We start from the raw sequence: 19,039 nt of genomic DNA on the forward strand, positions 1-19,039 counted from the left end.
TCAGGAAGTTTCTCCTTAGTTCTAGGTTGCTTCTCTCCTTGCTTAGTTTCCACCCGTTGCTTCTTGTCCTGCCTTCAGGCGCCTTGGAAAATAGCTTGATACCCTCTTCTTTGTGGCAGCCCCTGAGATATTGGAACACTGCTATCATGTCCCCCCTCGTCCTTCTCTTCATTAAACTAGACATACCCAATTCCAGCAACCGTTCCTTATATGCTTTAGCATCCACTCCCCTAATCATCTTTGTTGCTCTTCTCTGTACTCTTTCTAAAGTCTCAACATCTTTTTTACATCATGGTGACCAAAACTGGATGCAGTATTCCAAGTGTGGCCTTACCAAGGCATTGTACAGTGGTATTAACACTTCACGTGATCTTGATTCTATCCCTCTGTTAATGCAGCCTAGCACTGTGTTGGCCTTTTTGGCAGCTGCAGCACACTGCTGGCTCATATTTAAGTGATTGTCCACTAGGACTCCGAGGTCCCTCTCACAATTACTACTATTGAGAAGGTACCACTCATACCATACCTGTGCATTTGGTTTTTCTTGCCTAAATGTAGAACCTTACTTTTTTCACCATTGAATTTCATTTTGTTAGATAGTGCCCAGCGTTCGAGTCTGTCCAGATCCTCCTGTATCCTAAGCCTGTCTTCTGGAGTGTTGGCTATTCCTGCCAGCTTGGTGTCATCTGCAAATTTGATGAGTTCCCCATCTATCCCCTCATCCAGATCGTTGATGAAGATGTTGAAGAGCACTGGGCCCAGAACAGAGCCCTGGGGCACCCCACTACACACTTCCCTCCATGTAGATGTGGTTCCATTGAGGACCACTCACTGAGTATGGCTGGTCAGCCAGCTACGGATCCATCTGGTGGTGGTGCTTTCTACCCCACATTTTTCTATCTTGTTACTTATTTGTTACTTATCTTTTAGTTTTCCCACCTTGCCTATAATGAGTGATGTACAAATCAGCCAAGCACCATTTGTCAGGAACTCAAAAGAAAAGTCAGTATAAGATGTGGCTCTAGAGGCACAAGTTTTATGTTAGCATAATTTTGTGCCCTCTCAAGGATAGATTATTAATAATTCACTCAGCCACAGATTAAATTCTTTTGGAAGCCTTTTTTTTTTTTACCAAAGGCTTATCTAATAAAGAAGTTAAAGAAAATTGAGGACAACAAAATTAAAATAGTCTCCAGCTTATCAGCAAGTTTGCATCTCTTTCTCTTCTGTCTCTTAATGTTTAGTTCTGAACCACATGCCAAGCAGGTCCTTAAAGGGCCACCACGCCAGCGTCTCAGGAATGTTGCTGCTCAGATTTCCATTCCTAGTTTCTGCTTACCTGATGATAACTTCCTGTCCATGCAAAGAGAGATCTGGTTCCACTTTGTCCCAGATGTCCATGACCTTCTGCCATTCCTGCTCGGTGAGCCCCATAATATTACAACAACAGAAACAATGAAAAGCTTTTTAGCTAAAGAGATATAGACAGCCCGAATGTTCTTCCTTGAGTGAAGGTTGAACAGAGAGACCTGTTGGTTTAATAAACTGACTAGAGATTGACACCTATCACTTGACAACTCCACTCTAGGTCACTCTGGTTAAACTCTTAGTGGAAATCTATTTTGAGTCGGGTGCTATTGTGGCAGACTCAGATGAAATAATTGCTGACTCTGGTATCAGACTGGCACAGGTCCTACGTCCCACAGAAGGGACACTGTCAAGCATCAATGCCAGGAATTTGGTATTCAGCACCCATCCCAAGAACAGAGAAGACATTCCAATTTTTCATTTTATCTTTGACAGCCCAAAAAACATATGACAAGGGAGATCAGTGATCAATAGCACTATGGAATGCATAATAAAATGAATTCCTCCACAACACTCAGCCACACCATTTCCTAAGCTTTAGCTGCATCTTAAATAGACCACTGTGGACAAGGGGGAGGAAAATGCAGATAACTTTTTTAAACATTAAGAGTAGCTGAAAATAGTTCTTTCAGAAGGAAGGAAAGAAAGAAAAAAGGAAGGTGACTAGGGAGGGAATGTAATTAGATACTCCCAACTCCCAGGGCTGACAAAATGTGCAGACCCAGACCCTTTCTCCCAGTTCCCTTAATTAAAAATCACATTAGTCTTGGATCTCCAGGAGATATACAATCTAACCTTCAGAGTGACAGAATCAAGGGTTCCCATCTCATGTTAATCAACAGACTCCAATTCAGTTTTATACTCAGTTATGTCTGACCTTATTCACTTTCAGCCACTGCCTTGGGGTTTAGAAGACACATTAAGCCCAAAAGTTGCCATTTTACCTTTTGTCACATATGGCTTATTTAACATGGCTTATCTTATTGCTCAGACTTGGAGCAGCTGCTATCTGGGGTTTATAGAAACTGGAATTTAAAACTTACAATAACTACAGATACTGGAATCAGTAAACTGAAAATAGCAGTTATGCCAGATTCAAAACTGCAGATGTTGGGAGTGTTCATTCATGGAGGTGAAAGGTGTTTTTGTTTAGCTCACATACATTGTTTTTCATATTAACCCACCAAATTGTACTTCTTTTAAAACAAGACAATGAAAATCCAGTAGGCAATTACCCCAAATCTGTCTGCAGGCGGAATGGAACAACTCACTGCAGCTGGGTCACCCCGGCAGCTCGTTGTGGGACAACTCACTGCAGGAGAATGCCAGAGGTGAGGGGAACCTCCTTGTCCTCCTCCTGCTCCCTCCCTCTCTCCCTCCTTCTGTAATCTGGCTTACCCCTCCCCACCAATACCCCTTGAACTCTGTGGCAGAAACTCCCATGCATGGGAAAGTGTGTGACTCTCTCCCAAGTGATTTTTTTTTCTGGTTAGGGAAAAATCCCTCTTCTCCCTCCCCCCTTCATCCTCCCCAATATTTTTCTCTAGTCTGAGCTACGGCAGTGGAGGAGGAGGAGGAAAAGGAGGTTCCCCTCGCCTCCAGCATGCTACCATTACATTACATATGTAACTAATAAAAGAAATTGTCCCACGGCGAGTTGTCCTGCATTGAGATGGTCAGGGCAAGGCAATGGCAGCGAGTTGTCCTAGACCTGCCTGGAGGGTATGATAAAAAAATCAAGATGGCAGCCATAATGCTGTGTTTGAAGCTTTGCCCATTTTAATAGACCACCATATTGCCATCTTGATATTTTGACAACTTAGACATCCCTGATAGCCTATGGATATTTGGATGTTTCCTGAGTTTCATGTCTCTAACACGCCTCTGGAGCCAAAATCCACTACTTTTTCTCTCTCCCCTTACAGTCTTGTTATTTGTTTGTGTTGTGTATCCCAAAGAATTGTTTACAGTATATCGTCTAATCAAACCCCCTTGGAGTACAAAAACAGACTTTGTACATGACATAGTCCCAGCTCTTTCAGTAATCTTTTCAATGCGTACTTGGTATTGGGATCTACTATAATGGGAATTGAACAATTGAATTCCACCATTCCAAGAGCGTATTGCCAAAATCCAGTGGCAAACCAACAAATTTTTATATGTCTTTATTCCCAAGGATTAAAATAATGTGTCGTTTTAAAAAAGTTGAAAACCTCAAGCCCACCCTCCAGAAATGTTTCCTTTTCAGGAGAAAATTCAAACACCAGCCTCCCCAGTTAATATCATTGTGATATATCCTGTGCAGCCCTAAGTCATAAAAAAGACAAAAACATGCTGCCTGGTCACACAAGAAGGAATCAACTATTATTTTAGTGCTGCTACACTCAGCCTTAGATCTCTTGCACATAATCTATGCCATCTAGTGGCTGTAAAGGAAAAGAACAGCAAATGAAGCTTTATCATGTTCATGCAAAATTACGCAGGAATAATTTATGACCCTATTATAGTGTTGTGTCATGTAATGTGATGAAAGGAGATGAATCTTTTTTTCATTTGCTTCTATGAGCTAAGAAGGGCAAAGTTGTCTCAATTTTCAGAAAGTCAACAAAAAGAAGGTGGCAGGTGGACTAATTAACATTTGATTAACAGGATTGGAATTGCTATCACCTTGAACCTCAATTACCCATGAGCAAAATGTATGCATGTCAAAGGAGAAGGGGTGATGGAGACCTTCACCCAGGTTGGTACACACAGGGAGCAATTAAAAGTAAGTGATAGCTATTTTTACTACTCTGATTTAACCGCATTAAGCCTTCTAAACCTATTCATAAAAGTAACAAGATTTCTGTTATTACAGGGCCAGCCTGCACAAGGGCACTTTTGGCTATGGTGACACCTATTTGCATTAACTACCCAGTAGTTATTAGGACTGCTGAACTCAACACTGAAGTCTACCACCTTCAAGGGGTAGTCCTATCTAGTGTGGGGTTGGGGAAATCGGTAAATAAAATAGATAAGCTTTTCTGAGGTTAAAGGCATCAGTTTTGCTTCTTTTTCTTAAAAAATGTTCCTCTTAAAGAGCCCTAGAGGTTTCAAAAGTGGGTCCTGCCTGTGCTAGAAGTAAGCAAATAGGTGTAGCTAAACCCACATTACTTATTACAGAATTCCTATGCATTTTCCTAAGGGGGTACAGAATCCTAATTCTGTATATAAATAAAAATAACCAGAGATTTGTGACTCAGAGAAGCGTTCTACAAACTCCTAGCATTCCTGTGCATTAACCACACTAGCTGGGGCAATTGGGAGCTGTAGTTCTGCAATCCTTGGGTATTTCTTATCCAATTGGAATTTGACAGTTCTATATTGAGATAGCGGGGAAGAACAAATGAGATGACACAATGAGCTTGTTTGTTGCTTGAGCAAACATGGAATCTCTTTACAAACCAGCTTCTATTCCCTCTTTTATTCATTTATCAGAACTCCCAGAGAAACTTCTGATGCATTTTAGAGAGTCACCATCCAGGCAAGTTGGAAAGGTAAGCATTCAAATATTGATTGATCCTATTATTTTGGCAAACTAAATGTCAATAAAGAAATATGGAGCATTATACCCCTTTTTTTAGGTTCTAAATGTAAAATAATAAAACAGTGCCCAAAATTATCAGGGTTCTGAGTGAAGGGGGGATTTAGATTTAAAAAAATTAAAACAATAATGTAATATTTACAGTAATAATGTAATTCTTTTTCTATTTAGAAGTAAATTTTTACAAGCTCAGCAGGGCTTATTCATAAATAAATGTATTCCAGGTTGTTAACCGCTGAACAAAAAATATCAGGCATTTATAATCTTAAAATAGTGAGTTGGAAGGGACCTCAAAATATCACATTTTTGCTAAATTGACCCCAATTAAATGCCTTCAATGAAATAGAGCCAGCCAGATGTTTAAACTGGATTTGGCATTTTTATGGACCTGGAATGGACAGATGTTTTTTTGATGGTGTTACAGGTATCGTCCCAAGATGTAAGCTGTTCTAGGTAAAGCTACCTTTTGCAGTTGACTGCTGCTGATTTTGTCAGTGCTGATGGTGTTCAAGTGGTGCTCCAGTTGTTTTGGGATTGCACCCAAGGTGCCTATTATTATTATTGGTACTACCTTTGCTGTCTTTTGCCACAGTCATTCTATTTTTATCTTCAGGTCTTTGTATTTTGTGGTTTTTATACAGTTCTTTCTCTTCTCTTCTGCTCTTTTCCAGGCACTGCCACATCCACTATCCAAACTTTTTTTGTCTTCCTTATAGACAATTGTTAAGTCCTCCATCATTACTTGCCCACGGCATAGGTATCTTTGACTATTGTCATTCACTATTAAAATTAGTAAATCATTGTCATCTAGGATCTGTAGCTCTAATTATCAAGCTGTACAAAGCTAAAGTTAAGTTCGTACCTTTATATGGGGATAAAGTACGAGGTTTAAAACATGTCAGTCATGTCACTTGAGTACACTGGGCACAGATAACAGCTGCTGCAGATTGAGAATATATTTATTTTGTACTCAGTCAAAAATTAGTGCATATATTTATTGGTGGGCAATTATTTATCTAGAAATTGTACCAGAGATTGAAAATATAGCACATACTGTATATATATCTTGAACCATACATAATCAAAATGACTCACTGAAACCCGTATGTCAAAACAATATATTTTATATCTGGTCAGGGCACAAATATTACTTTTAAATCGTCCTTCTTTTTGAACGAAATAGCACAATTGTGAATCACATTTGTAGATCTGATTGGGCTAAATGTAAGACTGAAAAGCACATCTGAGTTTAATATTTTTAGATAATTTGTCATGGATAGTTTTATTGGATTTTTTGTATTATGATATGGCTTTATGGCTAAACATAAACTGTTGTTGCTATTATAAAATATATATAAGAGATAATGCAATGTGGTTACTCCCAAGCTTCCCACTTGGAGAAAATGGCCTTGATTATTAAAAAGTGGTAACCATTAAACTCATGACAATTTAAGCAATAAGGATTTTACTGCACTGTGATTTTCTGCATTCTGTTTCTTTTCCAGTGATCAAATATTAGAAGAATTTGACAAGAATTTTTAACATTAAGTAGTCATACATGGTGCTGTTGAGAATGGCTTCAGAATAAAGTCAGGTTTATGCAAGTGAGCTTTTAGAATCATGATTTTAAGAAATGCACGGGAATAGAATAGAATAGAATAGAATAGAATAGAATAGAATAGAATAGAATAGAATAGAATAGAATAGAATAGAATGCCAAATGTGATTGGACATAAGGAATTTGTCTCCCCATTTGATTTAAATGGGAAAATTAAATGGATCATAAGCTTTTTAACAGACAGGAAGCAGCAGATGAAGCTAGGCAAAATCACATGAGCACAATTAACATAGAGTCCCCCAGGCTGTGTGGTCTCTCCATTTCTCTTCTCTCTATATACCAGGGATGTCAAACTGCCAGCCCACGGGCCAGACGTGTCACGAAGAAACCACACCCACTCCATTACTGGCAATGGGGAAAAAGTTCCAATACGTCGCCCGACATCACGTGACGTCACAAGTTTGACATGTCTGCTATATACCAATGACTGCAACTCAAAGGATCCCTCTGTTAAAGTACTGAAGTTTGCAGATAATACAACAGTGATTGGTCTCATTCAAGATGACAAATCTGCATACAGATGGAAAGTTGAACAACTAGCCTTGTGGTGCAGCCAGAACAATCTTGAACTGAACACACTCAAAACTGTAGAATGATAGTAGATTTTAGGAGAATCTCCCCCTATTCTACCACCTCTTACAATACTAGACAACACAGTATCGACAGTAGAGATCTTCAAGTTTCTAGGTTCTATAATATCTCAAGACTTAAAATGGACACCTAACATTAAAAAAATGTCATCAAAGCACAACAAAGAATATTCTTCATGCCAAACTCAGAAAGGTCAGACTGTCCAAGGAGCTGCTGATACAGTTCTACAAAGAAATTATTGAGTCTGTATTTGTACCTCTATAAATGTCTGGTTTGGCACTGCAACCAAACAAGATAGACACAGACTTCAATGGATACTTAGAACTGCAGAAAAAACAATTGCTACCAGTCTGCCTTCTATTGAGGACCTGTACTGCACAAGCCAGTCAGAGGGCTGTGAAAATATCTACAGACCCCTTACATCCTGGACAAAAACTGTTTCAACTTCTTCCCTCAAGATGATGCTATAGGGCCTTGCACACCAAAACAACTAGACTAGTTTTTTCCCCATGCCATCACTCTGCTAAACAACTATTTCCTACCACACTGTCAAACTATCTAGTAGAGCTGTATTACTATTATCCTTCTCATATTTCCTATTACCTATTTCCTTATCTTCTTATGACTATAAATTTGTTGCTTATATCTTACAATTTGTTTGATTTACTATCATAGTATGATTTATGTTGATTGCTTATTTAGTATCCTACAACTATCACTGACTATTGTATCTTATGGTTTATTATGAATGTATTTTATGATTATGATCATGATTTATCACTTGTTGCTTGTATGTACACTGAGAGCTTATGCACCAGAGACAAATTCCTTGTGTGTCCAATCACACTTGGCCAAAAAAGAATTCTAATTCCAAATCATCCATTGTCAATCACACATTAATCATTATGAAACAGTAAGGCCAAATTAACACCCCAGCACACAAATCTGAGCAGATCACCATTAGCCCATTGATAAGAATTCTGGGAGAAATTCATTCCCAATTTTTCACTTTTTGTCCTGATTTGGATTTAGAGCATGATGGCATACTGGGAGTCACAGAGTTTTTGGTGGACAAACCAAACTAAGAAAAGCAGCTAGGCTTACAAAATACAATCGAACTTGCAAGGTAACCAAGATAAGACTTCTTAAATAATAATAATTCTTGCTATTGTTCAGGGTGTTAATCATGGGCCATCACTGATAGAACAAAAGTAGCTACATTTAATAGAAATAACTACGCAAGAAGATAAACTATGACTATTCCCAGCCATGAAATGGAGAGATTTCCAGCAAGCAATTTAAGAAGCAGTCTTGCCTATGTTTGTGGCCCTAAACAATAGCTTTTTTTGGACATTATTGGAAAGAGAATGAAATGGAGACAAAGTTCACTTTTCACACTGCAGGGTTGCTGTTACATATAGTTATCATAGGTGTATATCCATCTCTGAATCTAGTATTGAAATTGTGGAGACAAGTATAATTTGGTATGTAACAATTTTTGGATCCCTAGAACCCCAGGAAAGCCTTCTCCAGTCTGATACCCTGCAGTAGTTTTACTAGATCTTGAAATCCCAGTCAGCCGAGGAATTCTTGGAGATATCATTCTGACATTATAGATGATGCAGGCCACTCTACAAATGAGTCCAATTTCTCTCATTCTAGTTATTGATTCAATCATCGCCATAACAATTCAAATAACTTTCAGATGTTTCTCCATAAAAGTTTTTCTTAATTTATGTGTCTGTGATTTTAGAACTAATTAAAATCTATTAAATTGGTTGTTTTAAAACTTGCCATAAAGTTGTGGGGCAAAGGTGTGTTATTTGCTGTTCCTTTAAAATATTATAAGCATAATGGATCCCATCCATGTATGTATTTTTTTTTTTCTCTAAGCAGGTTTCCTGGGAAAATGGAACCCATTGTTCCTTGACAACTTGCAAACCCAGTGCAAGAAACAGTATGCAGAAACAGTATTATGCAGCAACATAAAAAAAGATTTTTTAAAAAAGAAACCTCTGAAGCTAATAATGAGCTTACATATCTTATGCCATACGGTATATTTAGTTAATTATGAAGCTTGTAGGCGGCCTATCTCGCCAAAGGCAACTCCAGGTGGCTTACGACATTGAATAAAATGAAGCATAAACCCTTAAAAAATAAATAAGGATATAAAATTGATACACACCAAATTTGTTCTCCAAATTTGTTTATTGCCTGCTTGGTCTGCTGTATAGTATAGTCTTCACTGCTGATGGGCAATTTCTAGGACCCATTCAAGTGAGTCTTGGAGTACTTCATCTTCAAAATGGTCTAGAAATAGATTACCCTTCAAATATGAGCCATCTTCAGATCTTCTAACTTCCCTTTAAATCACCTCTGCAAGTCCTATAGCAAAACCTGATCTGAAGCATATTTCTGGGTCTGGATAAATGGCTCAAAATATTCCAGTTTCTATATATTTGATGGTTGTAGCTTCATCATCTGTTTTACTGCATGTACACTGTTTATTTGGATGTTTGAATGCACAGAAGACAATTTTCAGTTACTTCCTCTCTCTCTCTCTCCTCCCTTTCAGTTTGGTTCAAAGGCCCCAAAAATGTTATCAACAAAATCTCTTCATGTGGGTTTTGAAGAAAGACCATACTTCTTGGTAGTACCCAGAACCTATATCACCTTTTATGTTTATTACCTTCTCATATGTTGACCTACTATATTGTTAGCCTACTATAATCCAGAAAGGATTATAGAATCAATTTCCGATCAACCAAGAATATACAGTATGCATATTATATGCAAAATAGAAAAAATAACGATCAGGAGAAAGATGCTACTGCTCTCTAAATGTTATTTAAAAATAATGTTGGTCCTTGTTGACCTCCATTCCAAGAGGGGAAACAAATAAAGGGAAATCATCTGCTGCCACACATTGGCAGCAAGTATTTTCTTGTGCTTTCAACTAAAATCAGCCTCTGCTGCAACTTTAACTTTTCTTTAAAATGCTATTGGTGGGGATTTGCTGAATATAACAATTTTGCCAGCATATCTTTATTTATTGTATCCCTGAATGCAGACTGTTTGCTCATGGATCTGCCTGAGAGATTCCAAACTCCACCATTTGTTTTTCTTATCATCATACTCTTTTCAAGGAAAACAAGCTATAGAGGGAAGGTGGATGAATGTTAACAGTCTTAGCAAGAAAGAGAAGTTGAGTCACACCAACCAATTTAGCAACAATCACTGCCATGGGAGTCTTTTAGAAAAATATACATTATGGATGTACTGTTCTCAGTGATCTTGAAAGGGGGGGAGGCAAGGAGAGAGAGGAAATAAGGCATATAATTATTGCTATTGCATTTAAATGATTACCTTTAATAAAGCAGCACTCATTTTAATAATCAAGCAAAACAGTTGACAATAATTCTTTTCAGACATATACATAAAAGAGAACAGCTGTGTATGTTCTGAAAATGGTTCAGAAGAAATACTTTGGATGTTGTACATATGTGGCACATCATGAATGTGACACTTTAAAACAAACACATCTGTTCAATACATGGCAGCAAATTGTTAAGTTTGATGTCTCAGCATCTTTCAACTGTTCTCAATCGGGTTCAAGATACGTACGTGAAGTTAAACCGTAACAAGGTTCACTTATATGTTGTAAATGATAGTTAAACGAGACGTCGAATTAAAACTGGAGGGGGTTTAATCGGCGAAAAGGGGACCTCGTGTCGGTAATTAGAGGTGATTATCTTTTACAGCATTAAAGAACCACCAAAAGGAAGGTTTAAGCAGTAAACAGATAATGGCTGATAAACTCTTATGAATTTTTTTTTAAGCATGCCTCAAATTTTCCAGTTTGTTCTGCAGGCAAAGAGAGACACTGATATTCTGCAGCAGGAATTCCAATTGGTTAGTCAAACAAATAGTAAGATACTTAAGCTCAGAACTAAAAAAAACAAAAACCTCCCCTATTTCTTGTAACCATCAAATTTAATAAAGAAAATATTGGAAAGAAGGGAAACTGCATGATCCCATCTGGGTCGGTTACCAGGACCTGAGATTTTGTCTTCCGAGCTTTCGGACTCATGCTGAAGCCATCTTCAGGGGAACGTCTCTCTTAGCAGAGTATGTGCTGTTCTGAATACTGCTAGAGAGAAGTTCCCTGAAGATGGGCTTCAACACAAGTCTGAAATCTTGGAAGACTAAACCTCTGGTCCCAGTGACCGACCCAGATTGGATCCTGCAACATTATCCTGGGACACGTATATTTGCCTTCATTCATGAGAAGGAAAACTACTTGCATCAATACATAAGTATGATGGCTAAATTGAAAACAGTCCATTTTCTAATACAGTGCTACTGACAAGTGGATTAACATGTATACAAGAATGTATGAAAAGAGATATATCCAAAAGATCAAACTTGCCCAACCTGGCAAGCTCCATTTATGATGGGACTTCAGTTCACAGAATTATAGCAAATCAACGATTGAAGAGGCTAAGCAAGCACAGGTGATTATAATCAAGTTTAATTTAAAGATTTCAGAGGATACCTTACTTAGAATTTCAATATCAGCTGATTAATTCCCCTGATTAATGAATTTTGACTTATTTATTTATTCATTCATTCAATTTCTATAGCTGCCCATCTCAGTCAATGACTTTACACACCTTACAATTAAACAATTTAAAAATATATTACAGTTAAGATACTGAAACATTTTAAGACAATAAAAACATTCCAAATAAATATACATAGCAGCCAAGATAGTTGATCAGTTAGCAATATAACCAGGAAATGGGATCCTTGACATATTCAGCACTCCAGGAAGCATTCTGGAAACCTAGCCAGGTTTTTAGAGTCTTACAAAAGGCTAAAAGGGTTGGGGCCATTCTGATCTCTAAAAAGAGGATATTCCATAGAGCAGAATTCACTATGGAAAAGCTTGTCTTGTAGTCTCTATCAGCTGACAGGATCTGCTACATTGGGTTGGATGGGTAGAAACTCTTGGAAAATGGCAAGCCTTCAAATAAACTGGTTCCAAACCATGTAGGGCTTTAAAGAGTTCCTGTGAACTAATTATAATTTGCCAATGATAAGGATTCTGCCAGAATACAATCCTTTATGTAAAATCATTAGTGCACTATGAACCATCCTGGTTTGTAGTATCTTTGAAAATATCTCATCATCTCCAATGATCACTTTATGGAAGTTGTGCCTTTAGCAGCAGTCCAGGCCATAGGTTGTTTTCATAATTGCTTGGGTTGGGCTACAAACTAGTTAACTTTATTATAAATCAAACATGACTTCAATAGGAAATTCTCTCAAAAGTTAATATAAAAAAGCACAATTCACATTGCTTTTAAAATATATCTGCTTCAGACAACCCTTCATTAGGTAACTTGGCAAAATAAACAAATTAGTGTTTAATTGATAAAGGCAAGATGAAAATGTTTGATGGTTTTTTCCAAGTCTGCACTGGGATTTAAAGTGATTATCCAGTAGTTGCATTCCTCTTTCCACTTTTTCATTCTCTCCTCCCTCTTTAGTTTCATGTCTTTTTTCTTAAATATTTGTTTTCTTGGATATTAGTTAAATATTGATGGGAGTAAGGTGCATTGTATATATTATTTGATGATAAGTCAATTAGTTTGTTGAAGATAGTACATTTGAGTTGGAGACCTTGCCTGAGATCTCCCTGGATTAAAATGCAAGGACAGCAAAAAGCAATCTTACCTGTTTTTCTTTGGAATGCTCTGAAAATGATGTACTCCAAGATTCATTCTGCATACTGCCTGCATGTGATCGAGGAAATGGAAGGGTGGCAGCTGTTGTCCCAGTCCTGTCAGGGATTTTATTTACCCTTCAAAAAGCCCTTTGTTAAGTGTTTCAATCCATTTTTGCCAGCTGCCTGCCAAATCTCTGCTATGATTCATTTTAGGTCTTTTTAACACTGAGAAATCCTAGTGTCGGAAGGAGTGATGAGGCAGCAAGAGAAGGGACCTAGTGTCAAATTTGTATAAAATCAGAATTCTTCCCATTTCAGACGAGAAACTGAGAAACTCTAATGACTGAGAAACTGTCACAGAAGTCAGACTTCTAATTTTTTGAAAAAAATAAATAGATTCAAAATGTTCTTTTGCTTTCAATCTTTTTTTCTTAACTCAGGTCTTGGATATGAGTCATGATGTAGAAAAACATGGCAAAAGTCCACAAAGTTTATCATATTTTAATATTTTTTTAAACAAACAAATATGTTACTTTGATTTTTTTTTTTACAGAAAGAAAGGAAAGATGCTTCAGGAAGAAACAGCTAGAGACTATTTTGTGAAAGAATTTCCTACCCAGAAAAAAAAGATTGAAGAGTGCTTCCGTTGCCTCCAGGAAGTGACAAACCACATTGACAGGATCCACAAAGGCTGCGCCACTGCCAGCCTTGTTTCCAGTTCTACAAGTGCGTGAAGACCGTAGAACTGGTAGGACCCCAACTGGAACCGAGGATAGTGTCGTCCACCCTCGAATTAGGATTGTCGGTGACCCTAACCGAACCCTCGTCCTCGGTGTCGCTAGCCGGAAAGACGTCGAAATATACTCTTATAATAGTTAAGTTTTCTTTCCTTCTCTCGACTTCCAGAGTACTTACTTACACTCTTCTCGCTAAGAAACTCGGTGCAGCCTCTTACAATATATTCCAGCACTGAGCTGACCCCAAATAATGGAGTGATAAGGGAGAATGTCAGGAACCTTGTCTCTAATATTTCTGGTCAGATTCCTGACATGAAAATGGCTACAAAGAGGATTAAAATAAATGTAAAGGCATTGAAGACTATTGAAACACACTTGAAGACTTTAGCAAAGCAAGCAGCTAATGCAGGAAGGAGGTCCTGGAATAGGTTTAAGAACTCAAAAGATATTAAAAAAGCTTTCAGTGGACCTACCCTTGTTATGACCAAAGGAGCTAGGATGCTAAATGCTGTGTCAGCTGGAATGTTTCTCCTGATTGATGCCTATGACCTTGTCCAAGATGCTAAACATTTGATGAAGGGAGGCAAAGCAGAACTGGCTTCAGAGATAAGAAAAAAGGCAAGCTTACTTGACGAGGAACTGCAGAATCTCATCAAACTCTACAATGAACTGAAAGACTTGGAGTAAGCTAAGGAAAGAGCCAAGAACCATTTCACCTATATATATACCAAATACAGCATTTACTTAGTCTACAATATTTGGGGCGGGGGCTGACAATCATGAGGATTACATTTTGGTTTTGCTTATAATAATCTAAAGGCCACTTCAAATTTTTATTTAGCAGATAGTGTATGGCCTACATGCAGAGGTAGCCATAGGTTAATGTTTTACTGTTTTCATTTCCTGATTAGGCTTGCTTTGCCCCATAAAATCACATCGAATTCCATAATCCCACAACAGAAAATTCTTTGTAAAAATTAATATGCATTTTCATATATAACTTCCATCATATTGCATATAGACTAATGTATATTTTAAGAGGGGTTCCAGTATTAAGTCCTATTATATATTTTACACAAATATGTAAACTATTGAAAATATTTATATGGCAAGCTAAGGACCAGTTTCCCTCTCTCTCTCTCTTTTTGGGGGACAGCAAAATGGAGGTCCTATCATGATGATGATGGTTTTAATTTACCAGATTTTTAACTTTATTATTCAACCTTTATTTTAACATATATTTCTATAGAATGGTACGTTTTTGGACTATAATTGCTTTAGTCTCAGAAAGTAAATGTATAACTCCTCTGAAATCTTTGCAAGTTTCAGGTCCAATTTAGGATAAACAGGGATTGTCCTTTCAAGTTTTGAATACTGCCGGACCCATTTGATAATTGATAGGTAAGTGATTAAGTTCTGAACTAGAGTAACAAGAGAAATTGAAAAGTGTTTCCCAAGGAACACTTGGTGGGGGCATCATTAGATCTGAGTTCATCAGATGGACAACCATTTGGTATAGAGTTTCCTGCCTGAGCAGGGGGTTGGGCTAGAAGATCTCCAAGTCCCTTTCAACTCTGTTTGTATTCTGTGTGTATATTTCTGTTGTAAATCATCTGGGACTTGGATTACTGAAAGGCAGCTTTGCACTAAATGTACCAATCTTCTGCCTGTGATCACCATTAGTGGCTTTTCTTCAGATACTCCTAAATTCAGTGGCTAAGTATAGCTATGGGCTTATTGCCCATTCGCTATGATGGATCTAGACCAGATGTCTTCAAACGTGGCCCTTTTATGACTTGTGGACTTCAACTCCCAGAATTCCTCAGCCAGGCACTCTGGCTGAGGAATTCTGGGAGTTGAAGTTCACAAGTCATAAAAGGGCCAAGTTTGAAGACACCTGATCTAGACAATATGTGACAATATAACTTAATCGACCCCCAAAAGGCTTCATGTTTTAATCAGTAGCGTATATGAATATATTTAATTATTTGTCGCATGAGTGATGGATGAAAAATCATGGCAAAATGACCAGGAAGATATTCCTTCCAGGTCAGGGATATTTTATCAAAAGTGGTAATGGAATGGTTGGGAGGATATGAGACCAAAACCCAAATCATAAGAAACAAGATCAAAAACCAAAGTGCTCATTTTGAGGGATAAATTATGGCATATTGGTACATAAAGATATCATTCCAGAGATCAGGAAAAAAAATATCTCAATGTCTTCCATCTAAAAAGGGAGTAACACAATATTCTCTAGAACTGTATTAACTGAAAATTGCTGGTCAAAATCCAACATTGTTTTGCCAGATAGTATTAAAAAAAGAAAAGGGTTGATTAATTCAGTTCTCTTTGTTCAACTCAGTTGAATACATTTCTGTCTTGCTTCATATTCTTTTGTTTCACTCTTCTAGTTTTACTATTTCTTTTTGCTGATTTGAAGACATGAATATATCTGAGAATGAGGAGCCATGGGTCAAATTTATTTTAGTAACTAATGTAAATAGAGAGATAGTATCTCTCTATTTACCTTAGTGATAAGGTAGTTCTGGATAGCTCTACCTAGCTTGTGCTGGAATTAAGAAGGCTATTAAAGGGGGAGTTATATGGACCTGTGCATCAATAAACCTATACAACTGTTGAAAATTGCCTGTTGCTCGTTGAGATTGATGTGCCCCTGGGGACAAAGGTCCTAAATTGCTTAAGGTTAGCTAATCCTCACTGTTTTGCCCCACCCCCAGCTATTACAATTCACTCTTCTCAAGGTCCTGTTGCCCAGTATTGTTATGTGGTTTCTAAACCGCTAAGCTACGATCCTTTAAGTTTGTGTTTCTTTCATTTATTAGTTTTATCAGTAAGCTGGATTCATTTGTTTGGGAGACAGCCCCATTCAAATCAATGTGTCAATGTGACATTGGTTTTAACATAGGTTTACACTATAAGAATTATGAATATACCAAATTGATTTTTTCAAACGATTTTCATTTCTTGTTATTAGTATTGTTTGGATTGCTGCAAAAGGTAAACTTTCCTTGTATAATTACCATTCTTTTATTGCTTTGCAACACAATCTTCTTGGGTGACAGTTGCTGTTTAAAGGCTGTTCTGCTACAAAGGCAGGATGTAAAATGAATAAATATGTTCAATTGCAACAAGTAGAAACAGTTGAATTACTTTTTGTTCTGAATAATTCAAAAGTTCTCAAACAAGTCTGTGAAGATGGGCTTTTTATGAGGTGCTGATATTACCATCTTAAATAAATAATTCTGAAAGTAAGAAAATGGCCTTATTTTGAAGATTTGCTTTATCAGTTAATATCATGTATGCATGGAAATTCTAAACTGATGTACAGGAACAAGAAATTGTTCGAAGGCCTAAGTATTTTCCAATGATCCCTTCATCTGAATTTCTGAATACAGAAAGGGATCGTCCCAGCTGGAATGGTTTCTGCCTAATAAGAACTGCCTCTAATTCCATACATTCCATATTCCTTTACTGAAACAAATTTTTCATCCTAGTTTCCTTTGAAGCTCATCCTCAAAATGTTGCCAGCAATCAACTGATGAAGGAAAAGTCTTCATCGCAACCATCTTTGGACTAAAGTTCTGATACTAGGGGTGATAGAAATATTTTTAAAAAGAGGTCTTTTGGATTCATCCCATAACATTTTGCTAATAAGTGAGCATCCCCATGACTCCCCAGAAATCCTTCTCACTGTCAAATAAAAATTGCCCAAATCTTTCCAAGATTTTATGCAGAACTATCGACATTTTGTGAGTCAAAAATCTCATGAGATTTCAATAGAATTTCATATAAAATCTTGGTATGATGTATGGCTGTATTGTAAGATTTAAACCATTGTGACAGGTTACGGACCAACAAAAGTTGCTAGCTTCTGCTTTATGCTTATTTTGAATGAACTATTTATAATTACTTTAAGGCAACAGTTTAAAATAGCCATTAAAGAGAGATAATAACAATTTGTTTATTCATTTATTCATTTATTCATTTATTCATTTATTCATTTATTCATTTATTCATTTATTCATTTATCTGGTTGGTTGGTTGGTTGGTTGGTTGGTTGGTTGGTTGGTTGGTTGGTTGGTTGGTTGGTTGGTTGGTTTAACGAACCTGATGTAATGGCATGTGGGAATAAACAATAAAATATTTTTAAGGAATTTAAATGAAAGGAAGGAAGGATTAAGGGAAGATTATAAGAAGAATACCAACTATTGTATTATTCATGTCTTTATTTTACAATCTTATCCACTGAGTATCTTCATTGCAAGCTATTAATAAAGCTCCAATTCCCCCCCCCATATGTCCCATAACCCAAATGTTGGGTATATCCCATGCTCATATTCAATCTTGTTTTTTCTAATAATAAAATCTTAAAGCAGCATTTTGGGAAAAAGAGCCTTAAAATTTTGCTTTAAACATGGCAAGGAACTAAGCAAATATCCATTTATTGTCCATACACTCATTTTCCCTGTTGCTTTACTGACTGATAGGGTGAACTGAAAGTTTTTAAATCTTACATTCTCTCAAATCTCTCTCAAGGTTTGTAACTGTACAACTCAAACCTATTAAGGGCTTTGTGATTTATTTATTTATTTATTTAATAAAATTTTTATTGATTTTTATAATTAAACAATAAATAATATGATGCATTTGTATACGCAAGCATAAAAAACAATCCAAATCAATACATTGTCGGAAACGCTCGGCAGTCCCCGCCTTGCCTCCGCCCTCATCCACTTTCCTTTCCTTCCTCCCTCTGACCCACAACCTCTCCTCCTTCCTCCTTCCCACTTCTACATCCCCTCCTTTCCTGACCACCTCCTCGAGTGCAATTTGGGATACCAGCCGAGCATCTCCTCTTATCAATACAATTATTATTTACCTATAACATGTAAATACATCATTTTTTTTTACCCCTAATCCCCTTCCCCCCCTGAGCTTCCCGGAACCAAATACAGGATTGAAACACATCCCATTCCATATCTAAATTACCATTTAACTAAACAAATATAATACTATCAATATATACCTACTTTAACTCTAATAAGGCAATACGTAAAAACAATATATCTACTCAAAATCTATATGATATTTAATCACTCCATACTTTCTCTAAATATAATCTATCCACCTTCAACATTTAAACTTTATATAAAAATTTTTTTTTACATTTTACACTTAAATTTTCCCTTCACTTTCTTCCCTCTCAAGTCTATACTTTCAATAAAATCTTAAGTCAATACTTCCTGCTTCACAGCTGGAAAAGTAAAATAAAATCCCAATCTTAAATTTTACATCTTTCAAAAAAAAAACTATAAGTTCAAGGGCTTTGTGATTTATGTTGTTTCCCTTTCTTATTATTTTTCCCACCAGTCTTCTGATGTCTTGGA

General features: G+C 36.9%; 2 protein-coding genes across 2 annotated transcripts in view; one reads left to right on the forward strand and one right to left on the reverse strand.

Annotated features, from left to right (window-relative positions):
* MB (myoglobin) overlaps positions 1-1,517 on the reverse strand; it is a 10,002-nt gene extending 8,485 nt beyond the window's left edge. Inside the window, exon 1 of the mRNA XM_015831771.1 lies at positions 1,340-1,517. Coding sequence (XP_015687257.1) covers positions 1,340-1,434 — 95 coding nt within the window. The 5' untranslated portion in view covers positions 1,435-1,517. The remainder of the gene's footprint in view (positions 1-1,339) is intronic.
* Positions 1,518-2,625: 1,108 nt separating this feature from the next.
* LOC114923923 (apolipoprotein L3-like) lies at positions 2,626-14,315 on the forward strand. The gene is made up of 3 exons (XM_029287270.1): positions 2,626-2,699; positions 13,445-13,617; positions 13,798-14,315. The coding sequence occupies exons 1-3, from the start codon at positions 2,626-2,628 to the stop codon at positions 14,313-14,315; spliced, it is 765 nt and encodes a 254-aa protein (XP_029143103.1).
* The last annotated feature ends 4,724 nt before the right edge of the window (positions 14,316-19,039 follow it).

The sequence above is a fragment of the Protobothrops mucrosquamatus genome, unplaced genomic scaffold (assembly GCF_001527695.2).
Source record: "Protobothrops mucrosquamatus isolate PMUCROS unplaced genomic scaffold, P.Mucros_1.0 scaffold_22, whole genome shotgun sequence".
Taxonomy (NCBI): domain Eukaryota; kingdom Metazoa; phylum Chordata; class Lepidosauria; order Squamata; family Viperidae; genus Protobothrops; species Protobothrops mucrosquamatus.

What these genes read in the sequence shown, in the direction of transcription:
- LOC114923923 (XM_029287270.1), top strand. Translation starts at nt 2,626, where the DNA reads ATGGAACAACTCACTGCAGCTGGGTCACCCCGGCAGCTCGTTGTGGGA. An exon ending in ACTGCAGGAGAATGCCAGAG is followed by an intron (nt 2,700 to 13,444) that starts GTGAGGGGAACC and finishes TTTTTTTTACAG; the next exon opens with AAAGAAAGGAAAGATGCTTC. An exon ending in CCTTGTTTCCAGTTCTACAA is followed by an intron (nt 13,618 to 13,797) that starts GTGCGTGAAGAC and finishes CTCGACTTCCAG; the next exon opens with AGTACTTACTTACACTCTTC.